Source organism: Schistocerca americana, chromosome 5 (genome assembly GCF_021461395.2).
Source record: "Schistocerca americana isolate TAMUIC-IGC-003095 chromosome 5, iqSchAmer2.1, whole genome shotgun sequence".
NCBI classification, from domain to species: Eukaryota; Metazoa; Arthropoda; class Insecta; order Orthoptera; family Acrididae; genus Schistocerca; species Schistocerca americana.
The window spans coordinates 419,398,395-419,424,258 of NC_060123.1; the positions used below are offsets into that span (position 1 = coordinate 419,398,395).

At 40.8% G+C, this 25,864-nt stretch overlaps 1 protein-coding gene across 1 annotated transcript in view; it reads left to right on the forward strand.

The window, feature by feature from the left end:
• LOC124615362 (dnaJ homolog subfamily C member 13) overlaps positions 1 to 25,864 on the forward strand; it is a 361,181-nt gene that overhangs the window by 213,539 nt on the left and 121,778 nt on the right. The window contains exons 23-24 of the mRNA XM_047143178.1: positions 877 to 1,012; positions 22,607 to 22,791. Of these exons, the coding sequence (XP_046999134.1) occupies positions 877 to 1,012; positions 22,607 to 22,791 (321 nt within the window). The remainder of the gene's footprint in view (positions 1 to 876; positions 1,013 to 22,606; positions 22,792 to 25,864) is intronic.

Below are 25,864 nucleotides of genomic sequence, written 5' to 3' on the forward strand. Positions count from 1 at the left end.
GTATTTTGTATGCTTGAAATGTACTTTAAGAATGAAAACAATAATGTTTTTAAGCTATTGATGGATTACAGTTTTTGTATGTAACATAAGCTTGTGATAAATAACCAAACAGACAATTCCAGGTAAGCAGCTACATACATGTATCAAGTGTGGTTGATATTGCTCTGCACATCCACAGTTATGTCACTCTCTATCCACTGCTATCCCCACCATACCACTAAGTCTGAAGTGTTATTGGAATTGTCACTAATCAGTCTAACAACCCTGAAAATAGTGGATTTAATCCCCTAGGATCTGTTCTTTCACATTGTCTCTGGAGATTATGTTGAAGATCAGCTAATTTTTCCATTTTGTTTGTGTCTGTTGAACATCCAATGCCTCAGATACATGATGAATGGTTACTTTTACTCATTGCATTATTTACAATTATTAGAGCACACACATTAACTACTGATTGAAAGAAGGACATTTAAAACAATAAAGATGACTATGCACTTAGTTCCTTCCCTGGTGAAGAATAAAGTGTTCAGATATACAGAGGCCTTGTATCTGTACTTCTTTGAAATACAAGACAGACTACATGGAGATCGAGCATCTAACACAATGCATGTTACCAGAAGTACATCCCATTTTATGTAGCAGCAAACAGAACTCACCATGGGCAAGCTTCCTTTTGCAGCCATCCAACATTATCTGCATTAACATTTCTTTTGGAGTTCACTTTGTTTAGGTTTACTATCATGTTCAAAACTAATCATTGTTGAAACATGTAGTATTGGGTTGTTTTGGTGTGTATTATACATTTTAGCAGTTGTAGTAATGATTTTAAGATGTAGCAGTACTTGCTCCTTATTTCAATATTTTGCTTATGTGCAGGAACGCTTTGAAAGTGTCAGTAAGGCTTATGACTTCCTGTGTAGTCGGAGCTTATGGACAAGCCAAGGTCCAAATCCAGATAACATAGTTTTGATCCTGAGAACACAGAGCATTTTGTTTCATCGATATCAAGAAGGTAGGTACAAATATAGATTACAGTAAAAAATGTACAAATTTTATGATATATATCATGCAAGTAAATAAGTGTGTCCTTGACATACGTTATAAAATTTTGTTTTTGTTGAAGCAACAGTTCTTTGCCCAAGAAGGAAGTTGGTCCTGATCAGTGTATTTATTATTTTCATTTGTAGACTAATTATGGGAAAATAGTTCCAAACATTTGTAGCAGATAATGTAAAAATTGCAGTAAATTATTTTTTCATCATTTCTTCCCCACACTCGAGCAACTTTTTTCTGTGTTATTTCAGTAGACGTAATTTTTCTGTTCTTATTCTTCTTTATGCATTTTTGATGTTCTTAGTGTCCTTGGCTTTGTATCACCAATACATTTTCCTTTTTTTAAGGTTTCATTACATTCTCTATGAAGAAAATTCTTGTAGTATGAAAAAATCTGTGCACAGCTATTGTTAACATTGTGACAATCTATAACAAAATACCTGAGTAATCATTATGAGGATTTGTCTTAAAGTAATGTGCACCAATGTGCTCGTGAGTGAAGAGGTACAAGGTATCTCTGGAGACTGCTGAATGACAGTAAATTCAATTACATGATGCTAATTGGAGTTTTAATTCAGGGATTCAGTGGGGAACTATAGGTATGATCAATAGAAATTACATATTAGCAAGAATTTCAAGGAAGATATTTGTTTCGTGTGCTCTACAATACTGTAGAACAAAAGCAAACTGGTGCTTTTCATTTATTATAATGTTGTCCTACCAAGAAATGACAGATGCTTCTTTTAACATGAAGATGTTTGTCTATCACACATAATTTTAGAAGAAATGGGACAGAAGATGGACTTAGTAAGGACAAAACAATGATTTTCTTATGTAGGATGTGAAAGTCTGAAACTGCCTGAATTTCAAGTGACCGAAGATGAACAGATAGGAGCAAAGAAACTTCTCAGCCAGGAATTTAGGAGTGTGAACAATTTATTTATTTACCCATCAGTAGACAACATGAATTGTATGAATGTTGCCAATACATAAATGTACACACTACAGACACCTAATTACATAAATGTTTCCAGCTACAGATATGTAAATAGAAACATACATCATTTGCCAAACTATGCTACTTACACAGTGCAGTCACATTAATGTAACCAAGACCTATGTTATATATCAATGTGCAATAACTATTCACAGAAGGCAATGTAAGTGATGGCTGGGTCTCATTCCATGTTCATGTAGTGCTTGTAAGAAATGTGTACAGTAATGTTTTATCTTAATGTGTGGTGTGTAAAGTGTTTTTTATACATGATGATGTACGCAGACAATGTAGTCCTTTTCCATATTGGCTTTACAGTTGCTTGACAGAGGCAAGTAGTCAAAATCAGCTAATTGCACAATTCAATAAAAATCACATTAGAGCCTACTTCGGACCATGTTTACATTTATTAAACATTTGAAATATGTGGGTCCCCACAAATACAAAATTTTTGTAGGATATTTGTCAATGTCTTTCTTATTGGGGATCACTGTTTGCAATATGTATTAACATGGAACAGTCAAGATTCTCATATATTTAAAAAATTCATTGTAGTGAGTTCTCTTGCGACTTTTTGTTATAATTTACACAGCCTTCCCCCCCCCCCCCCCCCCCCCCCCCCCCCCTCCTCCTCCGCTACTTAAAGGTAGTTTACGTATTTTGCTCATTCGTTGCCCAGAAGATTATGCAGTAACCAATTATGGAAGGGACTTAAGCAAAATGTGTTGTTCTAGTGCACTAGCTACTACATACTTAATTACTCTATGCACATAGCTCACTAAATTTGTTCACTTTGTGAGAGCAGTAATATGCTCATTCCTCATTAGTTGTAAGTCAACAATCACCCTCGAAATTTTGTTCTTGATACACATTTTAAAAGTTAATCTTTCACTTTATTGTTGGTTTCTCTGCTAATAGTGTTTTCTGTTTTTATCTTGATTTTTTAAGATATAATGTTAATTTTTTTCTCTCCACCTGCGTGAGCATTTATTTCAGCATTTATTTAGTGCACTTGGTGATTCATTGTTAATTGGAATGTTTCTGTCATTGGCAGACAGTACTGTTTCATTGTGTTGAATACACTGGGGAAAATTCGGGATGTATATTATGAAGAGTATTGAACCCAGCACACTTCCCTGGGGTGCTCAAATACAGGGTGGGGTAAAGAAAAGTGGCATGGAGAACAAAATTACAGGGTACAAAAAAACACAGCAGAGGAAAGGAAATACAGTACTAACCTGATTGTAGAAGATGTTGAAAGTGACCACCATTCATCTCTTGGCACTTTTGGGTCCTGGTCAGCAAGTTGGTGAAGGCAGATCGAAGCTGGACAGCGGGAATTGCTGCAATCTCATCTGAAATGTTCTGATACTGTTCTTGAAGCCTATCAAAGTTGCTGCGATATATCTTTGACCTGAGGTCTACCCGCACAAAGTAATCATACGCTGACAGATCAGATGACCTGTATGGCCAGCTATAGTCGGGACCAGAGTGCAGGTCCAACTGTAGTATTCGCCTGCATGATCGATGTGATATGCTGGTCTCTTGCGACAGGTGTAAGGTTGATTTGGTAGGACCTTGAAGGATTTTCTGGTGAACTGCTGCCACACTCTCTAGTATGTGCATATGTTTCAGAATGTTTTTTGATTTGTTCAAAGCAGATCCTTTCTGACACAATTTCTAGACTAGGAATTGCATGGCACTCTTTGCTGGCACTTTGACACCACTAACCTTCTCAGCAATTAACTGGTCACACCATTTCCACGACTTTGTTGTCATATAACTTTCCATAACACACACCTGCTGCTTCACTCTGAGTACCATCATTCCCTTTGTACTGCTCCATTCACACTGGCACAGCCTGCACTACACTTTCATTCGGCATGGATCACATGACGGGTATACCCACAGTGAGCGCGCCATGTGGTGTGGTTTATGCTTTCAAGGTCTGTTCAAAAAATTCTGGAACTTTATCCACAAAATTTTTCTCTGCTTATCGTTTACTTATTGTGCATGGTCTCCTTCAAAATACCCTCCTCGACTATTGATACACTGCTCCCAATGCCATTTCCACACCCTAAAGCAGTCTCGGTATGCCTCTTGCTGGATCGCGCGAAATGCGGTCTGTGATTTTTCTTGTATCTCGACTATCATTGGAATTTTTGTACTTTCAGTGGGGTTTTAAACACAGTGGAGTTTTAAACATTGGAGAAAAAAAAAGTCCACAGGGGCCAGGTCTGGAGAGTGCAGAGGATGAGGTAGCACAGTGATTTTGTTTTTGTGCAATAGTCACGCACCACAAGGGATGAATGTGCAGGTGTGTTATTGTGATAAAAGAGCCATGGATTGCCTTGCCACATTTCAGGCCACTTCCTTTGCACATTTTCTTGCACGCATGGCAACATGTCTCAGCAGTACCATCGATTAACAGTTTGACCCCATGGCAAGAATTCTGGCTGAACTGATCCTTCAAAGTCAAAGAAAACTACAGCATGGATTTTACATTTGACCTGACCTGACCTGACCTGACCTGACCTGACCTGACCAGCTTTTTTTTGGTCTTGGCAAACCTTTCCTGACCCATTGTGAAGATTGAATCATAGTCTCACTATCATAACTGTAGAACCACATCTAATTACCAGTTATAATTATATTAAGGAACATCTTGTTCTCTTTTGCATGACCCGAAAGCTCTTCACAGATTACGCGGCAAAGGTCTCCCTGGTCTTGACTCATGAGCCATGGGATGAACTCAGCAGCAACATGAAGCATTCCGAGATGCTGTGTCAGGATTTTGTAACATGATTCAGCTGAAATGTTACATTCTTCTGCAATCTCTTGGACTACCAGCCTTTGATTGTCACAGACAACTTTGTTGACATTTGTGATGTGAGTGGTGTTGGTAGACATCAAAGAGCTTCCTGAATGAGGGTCGTATTTAACTTCCGTCCAATCATTTCTAAACCATGTGAACTATTCGTAAGGTTTAAGTATTCATCAGCATAGGTTTCCTGCATCATTTGGTGTATCTCTGTAAAGGTTTTTGAATTTTAGGTAAAATTTAATTTAGACGTGTTGCTCCTCTAGCTCTGCCATCTCTAAATTTGCAAACTGTGTGACACAATGTTGTACTCAATACAGTACTGAACAATAACTAACAGACATACAGCATTGAAGTTTCCAGCAGTTACACATTAAACGCAGACATGTGCAGGGATGCCAACCAGATTTTGCTCCTACCTAAAATTGACGCAAAATTATGAATGATACGAAATTTTTTGAACAGACCTTGTACATTCACATCCAATCATATTCAGTCGTCCAGGTCACTTTTATTTGCTATGCCCTTTATCATTGTATTCAGGGTTAGGAAGGTCTCTTAAGGTGTGATTGGAGTTTGATTGAGACATCTCCCGCAACTGCACTCTGTTTTTCAAATATAAATCAAACCACTTATTTGCTACTCTCAACCTGCCATGTATTCCTAGTGCATCCAGTTTATTTAGAAGAATTGTATGATTTGCTGTATCAGAGGCTTTGGTAAAGCCAAGAAAGATGCTTTTTGCATTATCTCCTTGGTCTAGTGCTCCCAGAAAAAAGGTTTATAAATTGATTTATAGCTGATTCTTTGCTTTTGTCAGACTTGAAACCAAAGTGTCCTTTACACAGAAGATTGTATTTTGTTAACACGCAATGAGTCACACTTGCCTTATGGTTTCCTTACTACTTAAAATGATGAGAGTCAAGAAATGGACATATAATTTTCTGGGTCACCCTTCTTTCGTAGAAGAAGGACTTTCGGATGCTTCAGTGTCTCTGGGAAGCAAGCAGTGGTGAAGAATTAATTTATGATATGCACTATATAAAGAGTCTTTGATACCATCTACACCAGGCTGTTTCAACCGAGCTCCAGGGAGCCGGAGCACTCCGGAGCGCTCACTGCAGCAGCTCGGAGCCCACGTGGAGGGGGAAAGTGAACTCACTGCCCCCTGGCCGCATGCAGTCGCAACTGACACAATAATCTGTGTTCAATGACAGCTATGACTAGCCGCGGGAGCCCTGTACCTCTACAGAAGGATACCTTTCTATTCATTGAGAGGCATGCTCATCCACAGTGTCTTGTATGTCATAAAGTATTTAATTCTGTGAAGAGGTACAATATACAACGATTATACACGTCTTCGCTGAGCGCACTACGATCAGGTAGAAGGCGTTGCACGCAGAGAACTGGTAGCCAGGCTTAAGAATGACATACCAGGAGACGTAAGTTTAAAAACGGTTTCGTAATACGGAGTGTATCAAAACATGCAACATAGTTCGTGTTCTGTAATGCGTTTATAATTTTCAGGTGAATGAGAGCGCAGAAAACACTTCTGAATCTGCAATTCGAGCAAGCTACAGGGTTGCTCACATCATTGCAACGAGTGGCAAGCCGTTTTCGGTGGGAACACTCGTAAAATCATGCACGGTGCCTAGTTGCAGAATGTTTGTTTCCAAGGGAGGTGCAGGCAATTGAAGGGGTTTGCCTGGCGAAGCAATCAATGCCTCGTTGAATCCTGGACATGGCAGCGGATTTAGAGTCATAGCTCAGGAAAAAGGCGGAGAGCTTTGTTGCATTTTCGCTAGTGCTTGACGAAAACACCGACATATCGGACTGTGCTCAGCTTGCAGTCTTTGTGCGTGGTGTCGACATGGAGCTGCAAATAATTGAAGAACTCTTGGATGTGGTACCACTCAATTACCCCGCAACAGGACAGGACATTTTTGAAGCTGTTTGTGAATCACTGGACAATATGAATTTGCTGTGGGATAAGCTCCATTCTGTAGCGACAGACAGTGCACCACAAATGATTGGGCACCACCAAGGTTTTGCTTCTCGTTTGAAAAATAAGCTCGGGGACGAATTCGGGAAAGACATTTTGACTCTTCATTGTTTTATTCACCAAGAGGCACTGTGTGCTGTAACAGTAGAGATAGGTGGCGTAATGAAAGATGTCGTGAAGTGTGTGAATTTTGTGTGGCGTGACGGTATGAATCATTGCCAATTCAAAGGATTCCTGAAAGATATGGAAGCGGAGTATGGGGATGTACCTTACCACAGTACATTTCGTTGGCTGAGTCGGGGAAAAGTTCTTGAAGTTTTCTTTGCCATTCGTGAGGAAATATCTCTTTTTTTGAAATGAAAGGGGAGGAAATGCGTTGTGTGAAAAGATATAACATGGATATCAGTCCTGGCGTTCCTAGCTGACATAACTATGCATCTGAATAATGTAAATCTGTCATTGCAGGGCAAAGGGCAGCTAATCGTTGACATGCACAACCAGATCAAAGCATTCATGGAAAAGTTACATTTATTTGAGTAATGGACATTTAACGTTCTTCAATCGTCTTGCTTCTTTAAAACTACCTGAAGGTACTACTTTTGGCGATTACCAAGCAAAGTTAAAGCAGCTCATCACGTCGTTTGAAACACATTTCTGAGACCCCACTAGTTTGGAAATGGAACTTAAGGTGTTCAGCACTCCTTTTTCAGTTTCCCACGATGACTTGTTGTTGTCACTTCAATTGGAGATTATTGATTTGCAAAATTCAACTTTGTTGAAAGAGAGGTACTACAACATGTTGGATTTGCCCTGATGGTATCATTAATTACTGCAAAAAACATTACCCAAGCTTAACAACAATGCTGCTCAGATCGTGTGCATGTTTGGATCTACATATTGTTGTGAGCAGCTTTTCTCAGCAATGAAAAGAGTAACAAGTAAGGAACGATTGTTTCTTCAGGATGTAACAATGAAGGCCATCCTCCGCATTAACGCTACCAACACTCTGACGCCTGATATTTCCAATCTTGTAATGAAAAGAAAATGTCAAGCTACAGAGGGCCAATAAATTTAATACGAAATTTCTTGTAAAATAGTTGTTTCTTATTAATTTCCTGAACATCTTATTTCCTGGTGTAGCATGTCACCACATCTTAGCAGCTAAGAGTAAGGGGTTGTCAATCTTGTATGGTGCAGCTGCCTCAACAAAATGCTTGCCTTGCCACCTGCCTCAGCCAGCCATGCCACATGCCGGCGTGCCGGCCCACTTGAATGGCACAGCGAGTGACACGGCTCCCTGGGAGCAGGGAGCGCGCTCGCAACGGAGCCGACGAGCTGGAACAGTGTGATCTACACAGTCCTCCTGGCAAGCACATAGGTGCTTCATCTATATCTACAGAGGTTTTATTGTTTAAATTATGTAAAACATTGCGTAGTTCTTCAGCAGTGGGGGATCACAACGTCGTCATGATTTCAGTGTTTATTTTGTATTCTGCCTTTTCTATGAATGTATCATTTCAGGACCTTTTTTTGCTGCTAGTAATACTTTTCTGTGCGTCTTTTTCTGTGTGTGGCAGTGGTTTTGAAATGCAGAATAATATTGGTTGTTTTTTATGTTGCTGAGGTGCTTGAGGGTTACAGACTATTTCCCTGTTGGTCATGCAGTGGTTTTTGTTTTGTTTTTTGTTAATGGCACTTAATCTTCAAGAAATACTTCATTGGATTTAGGGGCATAAATTTAATAAATTTACCTAGGCAGACAGCAAAATACAATGCAGATTGAAGAGTTCAAAATAAAATAAAATAAAATAAAATAAAATAAAATAAAATAAAATAAAAACACAGACAGAACAAGGCAGTTATTTAAAAAAAATCCAAAAGTTTAAAGTAAACAAAAATAGGAGCATGATAGCATATGTTTAACTAAACAAAATGATTCAGAAATCTCTCCATAAGGATGAGAGATGGTGGTACATTGAAACAGGCTAAGAGAAACAATTGAAAATAATCTGAGTATGAACAATACAAAATGAATATATTTTTGGTAGATTCCAAAATATTATGAAAAGCATAGAGTGTTACTTACTGTAAATTGAGTTGCAGACAAACACAACAAAGACTGTTATACCTTGAGCTTTGGATCAAAGCCTTCTTCAGAAAGAAAAATGCACATACATTTGTATAAGCAACACACCCTCATGCACACAACTGCTATCCCAGACCAGAATACAGGTGCGTTGTGTTGAATAGAAGCAGCAATCCTGAGTTGATTAGTACTTACAGGAGAATATCTTTGGCTTCCCTCTGACAACCATGCCTCCATCCTTGCTACCCTCCCTGTTTTCCTTTACCTGTTGCTTCATAACCTGGGTTGTGAGTAACTGAATCTACTTTCCCTTCTTCCCTTTCTTTCCCCTCTCTCCTCCCTGATGAAGGAACGTTTGTTCCATAAGCTAGGAACGTAAATTTTCGGTTCTGTTTTTGGGTGTATCTATCAGCTGTACTGAGCTGAGGTAAGTACTGGCCAGCCCCTCTGTCTCTTTGTTAGTGTTTGGTTAGGAAAGAGAAGGATAACAACAGGTATATGTGAGAGGAGAGAGGTCTGTGCTGTCTGGTAGAGCATGCAGACAGTAGATGTGGGTAGCACAGGGCTAAATGGTGGTTGTGGTGGGGGGGGGGGGGGGAGGAGGAGGAGGAGGAGGAGGAGGAGGAGGAGGAGGAGGATGGGAGAAGAAGAGACGACAAGACCGATGGGTGCACTAGCAGATAACTGTGCACAATGAAGTTGGCAGGACGTGTGATAGGACGAAGGAGGCGAAACTGTTGGGTGGCAGTGTGGGGGGTGTAGGTGACTGTAATTTGACACTGGGATGATTTTGGGAGTAGAGAATATGTTGTAAGGGTAACTCCCATTGGGCAGTTCAGCAAACTTGGTGGATGGGAGGAACCATATGGCCCAGATTGTGAAGCAGGCACTGAAATGAAGCATATTATCTTCAGCTGCATGCAGTGCCCCAGGGTGCCCGCTGTGCTCTTGGACATGGATTGGCAGACAGCTGGTTGGTAATCATATGAACATAAAAAGCTGAGCATCGGTATCTGGTATATGAAATGGCTTCTTATTCAGGTTTTCTGGCATCTGATGACGTAGGATAGTACTGTGACAGAGCTGCAATAGGAAGTGCTGTGTGGGGTGACTGGGCAGGTCTTGCTCCTGGGTCTTTCACTGGAATAAGATCCCTGTGGCAAGAGGTTGGGATTGTGTGTGGCATAGTGGTGGACTACGATGTTGTGGAGTTTGGGTGGGCTGTAGAGCAACACTTCTGGAGGGATGGGAAGGATCTTGGGTAGAATGGCTCTCATTTCAGTGGAAGAACTGCCAAATCCACCCACACAGCACTTCCTACTCCATTCCTTACACAGGCGTGTCCTACCCCATCAGAGGCTGGGCAACCTGTGAAAGCAGCCATGTCATGTACCAGTACTGCTGCAATTATTGCACAGTCTTTTATATTGGTATGGCTATCAACCAGATGTCCCCCTCGATGAATGCCCACTGCCAAACTGTAGCCAAGGAAAAAAGGTGAACCACCCTGTGGCGCAACATGCAACTGATCACCACATGATTGATTTCAATGACTGCTTCATAATCCAGACAACCTGCATCATACCCTCCACCAGCAGCTTTTCTGAACTGTGCAGGTGGGAGTTACACATACAACACATTCGTCGCTCCCGAAATTATCCCGACGTCAACCTGCGGTAACCTACTGTCATCACACCTTCCAACCAACAGTTTCCACCCCCTTTATCCTATCACCTCCTCCCAATTCGTGCTCCCTCACCATCATTGTGTGACAATTTCTGCCACCGCACCCAGTGGTCTTTTCCACTTCTCTGCTCCTCTCTTTTCCCACTGTACATTGCCCCGCTGCCCTCCCTCCGCCCCCTCTGCCCTCCCTCCGCCCCCTCTGCCCTCCCTCCGCCCCCTCTGCCCTCCCTCCGCCCCCTCTGCCCTCCCTCCGCCCCCTCTGCCCTCCCTCCGCCCCCTCTGCCCTCCCTCCGCCCCCTCTGCCCTCCCTCCGCCCCCTCTGCCCTCCCTCCGCCCCCTCTGCCCTCCCTCCGCCCCCTCTGCCCTCCCTCCGCCCCCTCTGCCCTCCCTCCGCCCCCTCTGCCCTCCCTCCGCCCCCTCCGCCCCCTCTGCCCTCCCTCTGCCCCCTCTGCCCTCCCTCTGCCCCCTCTGCCCTCCCTCTGCCCCCTCTGCCCTCCCTCTGCCCCCTCTGCCCTCCCTCTGCCCCCTCTGCCCTCCCTCTGCCCCCTCTGCCCTCCCTCCGCCCCCTCTGCCCTCCCTCCGCCCCCTCTGCCCCCCCTCTGCCCCCCCTCTGCCCCCCTCCGCCCCCCCTCCGCCCCCCCTCCGCCCCCCCTCCGCCCCCCCTCCGCCCCCCCTCCGCCCCCCTCCGCCCCCCCTCCGCCCCCCTCCGCCCCCCTCCGCCCTCCCTCCGCCCCCCCTCCGCCCCCCCTCCGCCCCGCTCCGCCCCCCCTCCGCCCCCCTCCGCGCCCCCTCCGCCCCCCCTCCGCCCCCTCCGCCCCCCCTCCGCCCCCCCCCTCCGCCCCCCTCCGGCCCCCTCCGGCCTCCCTCCGCCCCCGCGCCCCCTTCGGCCCCCCCCCCCGCCCCCCCCCTGCCCCCGCGCCCCTCCTCTGCCCTCCCTCTCCCACTACAGCTTCCTGACACTGTACCTGGTAGCCTTGTCCTGCCAACTTTCTTGACAGTCATTTTGTTGACCGTCTGCAATCCATTGTCATCTTTACGGTGTGTAGCAATCCGTCCTTTTCATAATATTGTTGATATTTCAACCTGCACTTTCCATTGTTTGATTTTGCCCAGATGTAATGATTTCTAGGCTGACTCAGTAATAAAGGTCAATGAGAGAATGTACTATTAAGGGTTTCCTTAATTTTTTTATCACAAAAGAGATGAATCTGAGTCAGAGATAATTAGTAACAGAAATAACGATGTTTGGTAAGAAATGCTAGACAATTTACAAAGCCATGTGAGATATGAACAAAGGTGCTGAAAGGTGCTGATACAAAATAAAACTGAAAAATTATTTTCATAATATATGTGAAATAAAAAAAACTGCTCCAAGTGTCACCTACTGTTTTAGAAAGGAGGCAGATGAAATACAAATATGGTCTATCTGCATTTTGTCTGTAAGGTAAGATACTTAATAACTGTCACTTATCACATTGAAAAGTTTCAGATTTTAACTGACCAAAGGAAAACGTTGGCTTTAGAAATGAGTATTGCTCACTGGACCATTTGCAAGTTCCAAATGCAATCACAGAATGGAGGAGGGAATATGAACTATTAAATTTTCCTGCAGTTACAGATTTTGAGCAACCTCATGGCTTGGTTTCGACAAAGTCTATATAGGAACCCTGGAAATACGAAGGATTGATTGATCCTATGACTGCATTGAAGGATGTATTTGTTAGTGATACAGCTTCTGTTGGACTTGTGAGAAATTCAGAATTAAAAGAGAAATCAAACAGTGAGATTCCATATCACCAGATCTATTCTCAATTGTCCATAGAGAGGGGCCTCTTATGAGGCCCTTAAGCTGGGAAAATTAAAAAGACATTTTATTGTGGCAAATCTCCATTTTCTTGATGGTGTTCTATCATTGCCTCTGGTAAAATTCAGCAACAAATAGAATGATGTAATTAATCATGTGTGAATGTACGTCTGAAAATATATTATGATGAGGCTGAAATAATGTAGACTCTTTGGTGTCATCTCGTTGCTATTGGCTTGTACCATGGGAACCAAGGAGAGGATTTTGTTTGGTGGCCGGTATCCTCTTGTATAACACAGACTGCACGCATATATTAATGGGGTTCTTTACTCATAAGAACAAGAAGTTACTTAAGACAGTCTAGGTGTTGCGGTACAAGCCTTCTATAGTAGCCCATGTTAGCCTCACTGCTGGTGAAGTACCAGTCCCACTATGTACACTACTCTGGTCAGTAGGTACTGACTGACTCGGAGCTAGAGGCTGAGCTAAGGACGGTGACTCCCACTGGGCTGTGAATGATGACTCGACTCGTTGACTGACTAGGTGACTGGGCCCTCTGGTCCATGGCAGCGATATAAATACTGATGGTCGAGAGGGTGTTGGCGGTGAATTCTTGACGAGTCTGTCTTTGCCCTCTCTCCTAATAGGCTAGCTTGCTGCAGTGTCTATTATCAATCTTCTGGCAACTTCTTTGCTGCTCGGAGTACTATTGCTAGCTTATTCCTGCACACACTCGATACATTAAGAACAATATTGTACAACTTAATGAAGAAGCTGTAAAACCATTTGATAAAATTTTGTATGTTGATCTGTGTAAGACAACTAATACAAAGAGAACAATAAACCGAGGAGTAAAAGTAACATGTTTCACTAGTAATCAAAATAGAATTTTCAAACATGAGCTTGCGTTAGGTATATATAAAATGAAGGTTCATTATTGGTGTATAGTGCTACTATTGTTTTGTGGCAGTGACGTAGACTTTAAATGCAAAAACCATTCAGGAAGTTAAGTTGCCCAGTAGTAGTAGTAGTAGTAGTAGTTGTTACTGTTTTTAGGTCTTTATAGCAATAGTCAATGTCACAAACATACTACAGTAAAACTGATAATATTGGAAACTACAGTGGGTTAGCTATTAACTTTAGTTTTATATTACGCTTAATAAATGCCATTATTTGTAGAATGAATGAGTAGATGACCAGTCCTGATGCCTTCAAATGCTTGTACAGTTGTACATTTGTAAAGTGTGTAAAAGCTCATTAAATAATTTGTGCCCCATGAGTTAATTATTATTTGGTATTGAATCTGTAGTATAGCATACAATGCATCTTGCTTCTTGTATTACAACAGTGCACATTTTCTGTGTTTTGTTTCCATTAAGTTGCTTCCTTGTGTAAATTAAAACATACAGTAAAAGTTCATTACTATCATGGTTTTTTTTTTTTTTACAAAACGATGGTGTACAGTGTGCTATACAGAGTGAATCACCTAACTTGTACCACAAATATTGCGGAAATGGAATGTGCTATTGATGTGCAGTTTTCACAGAGTGAATGGATTGTGAGGAACTCGTATTGTTAGCCATTAAACAGATTGTAATAATACTTACAAAGTATATTTTTTTCAAACATACACTTTTTAAATGGAACTATTTATATGGACAGTAAGAAACTAAAAGTAGGGTAAATTATAATGTCAGTGGTGTTCTTTGCTGTATTCTAGTGCGAGTCATTTATGAGATACCGTATTTTGAACAGTTTCCTCACTGACATTTGTTTGTGTGATGTAATATCTAGGTACGATGTTGTTATGTTTGCTTATATCGTGCTTGTGTGTTAAAGTGCATTGTGACTTACTAGTCAGTTACTGTGTGACAGTCCAAGCAGCAGATCATGAGTGCATGATAGGGTTTATCAGTGCAGAACAAGTTGACATGGTCATGGTGTATGGAGAGTGTTCGAAAAATGCAGTTCGTTCTTGTACTGTGTATGGGGCAAGATATCCCAATATGTGTAGACGATCTTGGCAGTTCATATCAACCTCTTCAACAAGTTACATAAAAGTGGTAATTTAACACCTAGACAACATAACAGGAGGAAACAAGTGATTACAGAAGAGGGGGAAATTAATGTTCTTGCTGCTTTCGCAGTTGATATGCACATTAGCTCCAGCACACTCACATGAGGAAATGGTATGAGTAAGGCAAGTGTCCTACACATTCTCCATTGACATGGGTTCCATCCCTATAAAGTCTTTCTTTCCTCTAGAGCTTTATGGAAACGATTATGAGAATTGTATTCATGGGCATTAAGACATGATACCCCAGATCAGCGTAGAGAATCAGCAAAAAGAGTATGATGAGGTTATTGGAAAGTTGATACAACACTATGACAAATGTCTTGGATGGAATGGCAACTATGTAGAGACATTGCTAGAAGGTATGGCTAACTATTGCAAATAAAACTCTTTTTCACTGTAGTTTCCATTTCGTGACCAATTGGACCTTACTTGCAAAATATGCCTCATATTGTGTTTAGTGTTGAAGCCATATTTTCCAATCATGGCCAGGTAAACCACTGAAATACCCAGTATTGGTCTGTTGACAATCCTTATTGACTTCGTTGGTGGAACGTAAGCATCCAGGGAGTGCAAAAGTGTTGTATGGGATAGTGAACCATCAGCTCATAGACCAATTTTTCGTAGATAGAACACTGAATGTGCCCAAGTATCACAGCCTCCTAACAGACCATCTTCCAAGGATGCTAGGAGGCATTCCTCTGCAGATTAGGAGGAACCTTTGGTACCAATTAAATGGTTGTCCAGCAAATATTGCATGAAGTACTACACCATGTCTTCATGAATTGTTTCCGAATTGGATTGGACAGATTAGACTTGTATCTTGGCCAGCCTATTCCCTGGATTTGCTGCCTGTAGACTTTTTTCTGTGGAGAAAGCTGAAAGATGCTGTCTGCAAGGACATACCAACTACACACATTGATATGCAATGATGTTATTACTGCAGCCTGTTTGGACGTCTCTGCTGGAATGCTAGCACGTGTGCAGCAGCCATTCAATACTAGACTGGAAGTGTGTATTGCTGCTGCTGGTGGCCATTTTGAACATAGCATGTGATGGTCAATTGCCTTGTTACTAGTCATAATCCACATGACTAGTATACACACTTGTGTTCTTTAGTATGTGCTGCCACAGGTGTTGTACAAGTGCCAGTGGACAGAACTTTGCAAAATAAGATATATCATAAATGGTTCACACTAGAATCCTGCAACAAACAACACACACATTCTAATTTACCCTACTTTTAGTTTGTTAATGTCAACAGTCATTGTTCCATTTAAAAAAGTGTATGTTTGCGCAAAAAACACTTTTAGTATTATTACAATCTGATGATTGGCTAACAATAAGAGCCCCTGTCTACCAATCCATTCTGTGAAAACAGCACATCAATAGCACTTTCAATTTCCGAAATATTTTTGGTGCAAGTTTTAGATGATGCACCCTGTATATGAAGAAACAGTAATTATTCTAATAGATTTTGTCTGCAGTATTAAGTTGCCATATACACAGCTAGAATTTTCACACAAAATAATATGATATGATGATATACTTTGGATAATGAAAAAGAGGACATTTTGACTTGTATTAAAAAAAAAAACTTCTCACCAATTGGCGGCAGAACACACAGAAAAAAGAGGGTTGTAATTAGGCAAGCTTTTGGAGCCAGTGGCTCCTTCTTCAGGTGGGAGGGTTGAAGGAAGGAGAGGGGTGAAGGAAAAGGAAAGGAGAGGTCTAGGAAATGGGGTAGATTTTGGGAAAGTCACCCGGAACCACGGGTCAGGGGAGACTTACCGCACAGGATGAGAAGAAAAGACTGATTGCTCGGGGCTGCACCAGATGTGATTTGAAAACCTAGGGGCTTAGAGGTGGAAGACAGGGTAATAGGCAAGACAGAGATTACTGCTTAAATACCATACACGACTTAATAAGAGTGAAAGGTTAAGTGCGTTGAACGTAACAGAGGTGGGAAGAGCCAGTGAAAATTAGATGGGTAAGACACTGTGAAGAAATGCTGAGACAGAAGGAATTAACGTACATAAAGGCCAGATGGGTGGTGAGAATAAAGGACATGTTGTAGCACTAGTTCCCACCTGTGGACTTCCGAGAAACTAGTGTCTGGGGAAAGAATCCAGATGGCACGTTTGGTGAGAAGGCACTGAGGTCATGGTTGTCATGTTATAGAGAATTCTCTGCAACAGGATATTGCGTGTTGCCATTATACATCCTCTGCCCTTTCATCCTAATTGAAAATTTGATGGTGGTCATGCCGATGTAAAAGGCCGAACAGTGTTTGCATAAGAGCTGCTAAATGACGTGAGTCATTTCACCTATAGCAGCCCTGTAACTGGCAAAACATATACTTGCGCAAAATTAACCCACCAGCCTAATTCAAAAGCAGATTTCCTGGGCCATCACATCCAATCCTGGTGCTGTTGACTCCTCCAAAAAACTACTAGAGACCACACCACTGTTGACTCAGTGTTATCGTGATCTGGAATGTGTTAATAGCTACTTCAACAGGGCCGTGACTTCCTAAAACTATACCATGAAATGAGATCTATTTCTGTCTGAAACCTTGCCCACCACACCTAGAATAGCTTTTCATTGCCCTTCCAATCTCTGAAATATTCTTGTCAGAACCTGTACTTCTTCTGCACCCATCTCCTACCCTATAGCTCCAACCCCTGTGACCATCCCCGCTTGCCCTATGCACCCTTCGATCACCACATTTAGCAGCCCTGTAACTGGCAAAACTTATACTATCAAAGGGAGAGCCACCTGTGAAACGACGTATGTCATATATCTGCTGTTATGTAAACACTGTTAGGCCTTTTTCGTCAGCATGACTACCACCAAATAGTCAATTAGGATGGATGTGCGTAGGCAGAGGTGGTATACTGGCAACACACAATATCCTGTTGCAGAGCATGCTCTCCAACATAAAAATGGTGACTCTGGTGCCTGTTTCACCACAAACTTCATCTGTATTCTTTCACAGACACCAGTTTCTCAGAACTCCGCAGGTGGGAACTAGTGATACAATATGTCCTTGGTTCTCGCCACCCACCTGGCCTTAATTTCTTCCCTTCTCAGCATTTCTTCACAATATCTACTCTTTTCTTCACTCCATTTCAGTTTTCTACGTCTTTCATTGTCTTACCTGTTTATTTTTTACCGTCTCCGTCCCACCTCTGCTAAGTTCAATGTACTTAGGTTTTCACTCTTAATATTTCATGCATGATGTGTAAGCAGTAAGCTCTGTCTTACACATTACCCTGTCTTCCAACTTTAAGCTCTCAGGTTTTCAAATCTCATCTGATGCAGTTTACAACAATCAGTCTTTTCTTCTCATCCTGTGTGCTAAGTCTTCCATGACCTGCAGTTCTTGGTGACTTTACTGAAATCTACCCCATTTCCTAGACTTCTACAGTCCTTTTCCTTCACCCCTCTTCCTTCAACCCTTCTACCTGAAGAAGCAGCTACTGGCTCCAAAAGCTTGCTTATTTACAACCCTCTTTTATGTGTGTGTTCTACCGCTAATTGATGAATAGATTTTTATCTATCCAATTAAATTATTTTGTCAAAAATTGATTGTTTTTGTTGTTATATTAACTTGTACTAAGGTAGATAACATGTAAGTTGCTGTAAGAAATTAACTGCTCTGGAGAACTTATGACTAGCACATTTTACATGTTGTCCCCAAGATAGTTTGACATGTGAACACACTACTCAAACCTTAATTTGAATCATCTGAGAGAGTTATGTTAGGTTTTTGGGGGTATATTTAGATGATATATTTCCTGGAATCAACATATAATATATATTAGTGTTTAGTTGTCTAGAATAATTTATTCAAGGAGTCAGCTTATTAATTTTGTACCTAAAATATATGTTAGAACATGCTATTTTTCATTTTTGCGAAGCATAATACCATATTATATTATTTTGTGGGGGAATTGTAGTTGTGTGTATGACATCTGAATACTGCGGAAGAAAGCTATTAGGGTTAATTAAAAAGACAGGCAAGAAAACAAACAAATGGACAGGGAAAAGTTGGAAAAGGAAGATGATCACTAATTGAAATGATGTGGTGGGCAGGATGTGTGCCTGGGAGAATGGATACTAGATGGAGAAAGTAAGTTCCTTGCTGGATTACAGTAGATAATAAAACACTGATAAGACCTCCTAAGTGAAAATAGATGGATGACATTGGAAAATGTTGAGGTTCAACACAAATACCTGCAGCTGAAGAGCATAGTGGGTAAGGAGATCAACAAGAGGCATTTATCTGGCATTGAAAATTAGATGTTGGCTTCTGCAACTGCTGCTGATGCTTAGTTGGCAACAAGAAACTATTGATACCTCAGAAATATTGTCTGAAGTAATGTGTGCAATTCCAAAGCATTGCAGTAATTGTAGGTATGATTTTAGCCATCTACACCTTGAGTTACTTCAAAATTGAAAACTTTGTGGCACCATCTCAATCTATAAAAAGCATGAATTGTATATATTCAGAAATATTTAGTTCTATCGATGCTACCACAACTGTAACAAAGATCTTGTCTGACAAAGGATATGTTGCATACCACTTCTGGTTTTTAATTAGGACTTTTAGAGAACATTAAGTTATTTCTCATTTGCATAATTTACCTACAGGTAGAATGTGATTCAATATTACATCTTTTTGCAAATGATTTTAGATGTCAGTAATGTCAGCTGCGTTTTCCTGTCTCTCTAATTTTTTCCTTGTTAGATTATATTTCAGCATTGTTAAATTCTATATTTGACTTTTCATTCTTGTTATTTACAAATTCTGTCACACATCATGTTTAGTAGTATGCAGCTATAAGCATGTAATAAATATTTAATCTTTGAAAATTTTATTTTGTTATAATTCATGTTAAGTTTTAGGACAAAATGTTTTTGCAGCATTTGTGTTGCTCCCTCAAAGCTGCTGTTTACTTCCATATTTCTTATTTAATGATTCAGTACATAAAATGCGTTCATAATTACAAATATTTTTGGACTCAAGCTGCACAATGTATCGGTGCCAATGAAAATTCTTGCTAGACTGGGACTTGAACCCAGATTTCCCACTTAATGCAAATGGTCGCCTCAAGTGCCTTGGCCATCTGAGCACGCCTCCAGGACTGATCCGAACTTTCATATGTCGCCCTTTGTCTGCGTCCTGTACTTGCACAATTAGGGTGATTCTCATACTGGAGAAGACAGAGTATTGTCATGCCATGAATTGCATGAATGCTTTACTATAGGACATTACAGAAGTCTTCATAAAAACATAGCACTGCGATATAGTGTAGTAAAATATTAAGATACCTCCCATTGATGTAGTTAAACCATTATTGTCTCCCATAAATGTGCATAATAGTGAGTTGGCTGACTGTAGTGTTTTCTCTCTCTCTCTCTCTCTCTCTCTCTCTCTCTCTCTCTCTCTCTCCCTCTCCCCCCCCCCCCCCCCCGCCCTCACACACACACACACACACACACACACACACACACACACACACACACACACACACACACACACACACCTCCCCCCTCCGTGTGTGCGTGTGCGTGTGCGTGTGCGCGCGTGCGCGTGCGTGTGCGTGCCTGCAATAGATGAGATTTAAAAACTTGAGTGTGACATAAAAGGCAGCTGACAAAATATAGTAGTGGAGAGAGTAAGCAAACAAAAAGCAAAGATTGGTGGAGCAGCAACCAGTAAAGTGAGTTAAAGCTTGTATGGCAGTAATAATCTGATCTGAAATGCATCGCCCAGTAAGTTTGCTAAGTATGAATTTCTGAACCCATACACATAAAACTGAGAGACCTGGTGGAACATAAATTATTTTAAGGAATAAAAGTAACACTTCACTTCATAGTAGAGGTGATAAGTCTTTGTAAGACACCTAAACATGACGGACGTCTTTGTTAACTTATAAATGGATCCGTTTTTGACCCACACACATAATGGCTTTCTACCTATGCCAGAATTGCAGCACATCAACTCCCCTGGGTGAGAGGATGTGTTGGTGGTGTTGTTGTTGGTGGTGGTGGTGGTGGTGGTGGTGGTGGGGGGGGGGGGGGGGCACAGGCATAGGCACCTGCACTGGTCAGTTCATGCAATGCATGGCAACTTTGATGTGGAGGAATGGAATGGGAGTTGGATAGAGACAGAGAAAAGGGTGGGGGGCAGCAGGGTAGTGTGTGAGGGGGCAGGATGGTTGAATTTATGGTTCTGGGACTGGGGAGGAGTGGGTGTGGAGCAGGAGGCTAGTGGAGGATTAGAGGATCTCTGTAATGACACAAAGTGCTGCTCTTTAGCAAATTTTGTTGCTATATGGTTCAAATCCTTGTGATTGCGTTGTAAAATGTGACTCCCTCATGTCCCCTAAAACCTCTCTCACTGCCCTCACTGATAAGATCTATTTCATGAATTGGATGCTGTTGTGAAATGAATAATTTATTGCTTGATATTTTACTAGCACTTTAAATTTTTGTTATCACAGCCATTAAATTGTTGATGAGGATATACATATATCAAAAGTTTTGCATCACTTCAGTTCCGAGAGCTCTGGAACCTGTACAGAAAATTGGAATAGAGATCAACATAAACATCATTTCCGCCCTTTTTATTGCTCACGAAAACTGCACATTGCATGTTGTACAACCGTACAGCAAGACCTTCAGAGGTGGTGGTCCAGATTGCTGTACACATCGGTACCATTAATTCCCAGTAGCACATCCTCTTGCATTGATGCATGCCTGTATGTGTCATGGCATACTATCCCCAAGTTCATCGAGGCACTGTTAGTCCAGATTGTCCCACTCCTCAACAGCGATTCGGCGTAGATCCCTCAGAGTGGTTGGTAGGTCACATCGGCCATATACAACCCTTTTCAGTCTATCCCAGGCATGTTTATAGGGTTCGTGTCTGGAGAACATGCTGCCCACTCTAGTCGAGTGATGTCGTTATCTTGAAAGAAATCATTCACAAGATGTGCACATTGGGGTGCAAATTATCAACCATGAAGACAAATGCTTCGCCAATATGGTTGCAATATTGGTTTTAGGATGGCATTCACGTATCGTACAGCTGTTATGGTGCCTTCCCTGACCATTAGCAGTGTACGTTGGCCCCACATAATGCCATCCCAATACATCAAGGAACCTCTGCCTTGCTGCACTTGCTTGACAGTGTGTCTGAGGCGTTCAGCCTGACCGGGTTGCCTCCATACACATCTCCGATGGTTGTCTGGTTGAAGGCATATGTGACACTTAATCAGTGAAGAGAACGTGATGCCAATCCTGAGCGGTCCATTTGGCATGCTGTTGGGCCCATCTGTATTGTGCTGCATGGTGTTGTGATTGCAAAGACGGACCTTGCCATAGATGTCGGGAGTGAAGTTGCACATCATGCAGATTATTGCACACAGTTTGAGTTGTAACATGACATCCTATAGCTGCACGAAAAGCATTATTCAACATGGTGTCATTGCTGTCAGGGTTCCTCTGAGCTGTAGTCCGTAGGTAGCGGTCATCCACTGCAGTAGTAGCCCTTGGACGGCCTGAGCGAGCCATGTCATCGACAGTTCCTGTCTCCCTGTATCTCCTCCATGTCTGAACAACATCGCTTTGGTTTACTGTAAGACATCTGGACATTTCCCTTGCTGAGAGCTCTTCCTGGCACAAAGTAACAAAGTGGACACAATCGAATTTTGGTATTGACTAAGTGTGGTTGAACTACAGACAACATGAGCTGTGTACCTTCTTCCTGGTGGAATGACTGGAACTGATGGGCTGCTGGACCCCCTCCATCTAATAGGCACTGCTCATGCATGGTTGTTTAGATCTTTGGGCGGGTTTAGTGGCATCTCTGATCAGTCAAAGGGACTGTAACTGGAGTGATGCAAAACTTTCTTTGTTGTGTGTATTAACACATAATGTGATAGTACTGTTATGCATAACCCCCTGTTGCAAATCATGTTAAGAGAGTTCTCTTTTTTTCTTCCAGTATAATTTTTTAACTGAAAACAGATCTTGACATTCCGTTTTGTGATTGTGTGTCTTTATTAATGTACAGAATTGCAGCCCTATAAATATGCTGGCTATCCACAACTGATCAAAACAATTCAGCTGGAAAGTGCAGATGAACATTTATTCTCAAAGTCTGCACCACTGCTTGCAAGTGCTGGTGAACTGGCCTATCATACAGTCCATTGCTCGGCTCTCAATGCAGAGGAGCTGCGCCGGGAAAGAGGTCTTGAAGTAAGTTGGCAATTATCCTGTATTTATTTTTGAATGGCAAACTGCAGCAGAATCTCTCCTTACTGATTTATTTGCTTGAAGATACTTTCCATATGTGTAGTGTGAAGTAGTCTAGTTTGTGTACCTTACCGTTAACAGTTTATTGAAAGCAGAAAAGCTCCATTTTGGGGAAGTAAGATCTAGCAGCAGCGTACAATATGTTGCTGGAGTAGTATAGCATTCCTAATGACGAGGAAAGAAGATTGAGGTCATTCTCATTTTCAGTAAGGTTTGTTGAACAGATGCAAGAAACTATACATCTATCTCTGACATTGGCCTGTTGTAGTATTGTATTGTATTGTATTGTATTGTATTTATTCGTCCAGTAAATCTTACATGTACAGTACAGCACATCAGATATTGGACAGGTCAAAGTATATCTTACAATTAAAACACTTTAGAAACTCGAAAATTATGTTCACAAAATTTTACAGCACTTCATATACTGGGCAAGTCAATGTGTAAGTTATAATTAAACCACATTAGAAACTTGAAGTTTACAACTGAATACATGTATAAGCCAATATTAACGATTAAAGTATTTGCATGATCCTCACTTAAGCTCTAAGGATTTTTGAGGAACTCTTCTACACTATGAACTGACATGTACACTAGAGAATTACATTCACAGAATTTTACTTCATATACTGGGCAAGTCGCTATACAACTTATACTTGAACCCCATTATAAACTTGAGAATTACATCTGAATGTATTTATAGGCCAATATTAATGGTTACAGTATTTGCATAATCATCACTTAGACTCTCGAGGATTTTGGAGGAACTCTTCCACACTATAAAAGCAATGTGTCAACAGATATTCTTTTAATGCTGCTTTAAAATTTTTTACATCTGTCATTACTTTAATTTCTCTTGGCAATTTATTGTAGATAATTTTTCCATGGTGTAATGTTCCTTTTTGGCACAAACTGGTTTTTGTATGGAGTATATGAAAGTCAGTTTTCTGTCTTGTATTATGATGATGAACATTTTCATTTTTGGGGAGGATACTAGGATTTGTTATTGTATATTTCTTTATAAACATTGCACTTTCAAATAGGAAAATACATGGAAGGGGAAGAATCCCCATCCTTTTAAATAATGGTCTACATGGTTTGTTCCTTTTTATTCCAGCCATGATTCCCACTATTCTTTTTTGCATCCTGAAGAGTTTTAGGCAGGATGGCGAGTTACCCCAAAAAGTGATCCCATATTTTAGGACAGAATGTATATTAGAATAGTAAACTGTCATTAGACAGTCCTTATGACAGCAGTTTTCTAGCACTCTCATTAAATAACACATGGTACTTAGCTTCTTTAATATGTTACCAATGTGAGTTTCCCATCTAAGATTATCCTGTAGCCAGACCCCCAGAAATTTTGTATTAGGCACACTTGCAATATCCATGTCTGACATCTGAATTCTTATATCCTCTTCAATGTTTCTCTTGATATTATGAAAATTTAATGCTACTGTTTTGCTTTTATTTATTGTTAGTTTGTTTTGGTTGAACCAGTTTACAACATTTGTTAATGCGTCAGACAGTCTTGTCTGTAGTATCTCTGCAGTCTTCCCGCTGACTAATATGCTTGTGTCATCTGCAAACTGGATAGTGCTATTTTCTATACTCAAGTTTCATGAGATTTCTGGAGACCAAAAATCTCCTCTTTAGAGATCATGCTCTCTACAGCCACGAGACCAAGAGGTGGTAGATGTCATGTTCCTTGACTTTGGGAATGCATTTGATACATTTCTCACAGCCGCCTAATGACTAAACAGTGTATATATTTATCAAAGCATCTCTGACATTGTTGACTTCCAAAAAGTTGATGTAAAATCACCAGAAAGCACCAGCTCCATTGTAAAACACCAATTCTGTTCAGTACAACCTCTAGTTTGGCCAGGAATGCTGGCATACTGCCCCTTGGTGCTCTCTTTGTTAGAAATCATGATATGAAGTTTTGGCAATTTATTAATACGAAGTTCAAATCTTTTACAGTTTGGTCAGTATAGTCTTTATTAACATCACACAAATTTATTTACTCTTTCACAAAGATAGCATCACCACCAAGGCTCACTAATGTATTTCTGCTATTGAGGTTAATTTTACTTCACCATTTTGTAGCCAATGTTCAGTAATACAAATTGTATCTGCATTTTGTTTGTATTGGAGTAGTGCTTCCAGCATAGTATATTCTTAAGAGACTGAACGTGGTGGTGTATAAAGCTACTACAAAGTTGGGGCATTTAGAAAATTCTAGTACAGCACATACTCTAAAATATCTTGTCTCTTTGCTGGTGGCTATCAGTAGTTGAGTTAGCTTCGGGAGCTTGTAAAAGTTGTTTTTGACATCTGTCCACTTTAGTTTAAACTACTTTGTAATATGCATTTGGCTGATGTCTTCACTGCTTCACATTAAACACTACATTATTTGTGTCTATTTGCCACTTTCTCTGTTGGCACATTGTTTCTCAAAGTACAAGTACATATTGTACCTGCTAGTAACTCCTTTTCTGACATGTTTAAATGAAGTCCATGTACTGTTTGGAAACCTTTGCGCTAAGCTGCTTAGGTCTATAATATCAAATTTCTTGAAGTGAATACATATTTCAGTAATACACGTCTGCAACTCTAATTTGCAGTTCGCAGATGACCAAGATGGTAAATCAGAACAATATAAAATATTGACAATGAGTACATCTATGTGTTTCAAATTATTTAAACATCTCCACATTCCTAGGGTAGCTTTGTACATCATGCTACTACAAACATAGTTTGATCCTCCCAGCAGCACGACGAAATCATCCTTATTCAAACACACTATGTCAATCAAATTTATTAGGTTCGTTATTTCACATAATGGAGCCTCAGGTTATCAAACTGAATGCTTTTAAATTACATTCTTCCATCAGCATTGCAGAATTTCCATTTCCAAGCTATAACAGGAAAGCAGATTGGTGTTATTTAAGGAACACACAGGGAAAGGGAGGAAGGAACCATAATTTTTTAAAATAAGGAGCAAGATCTCTGT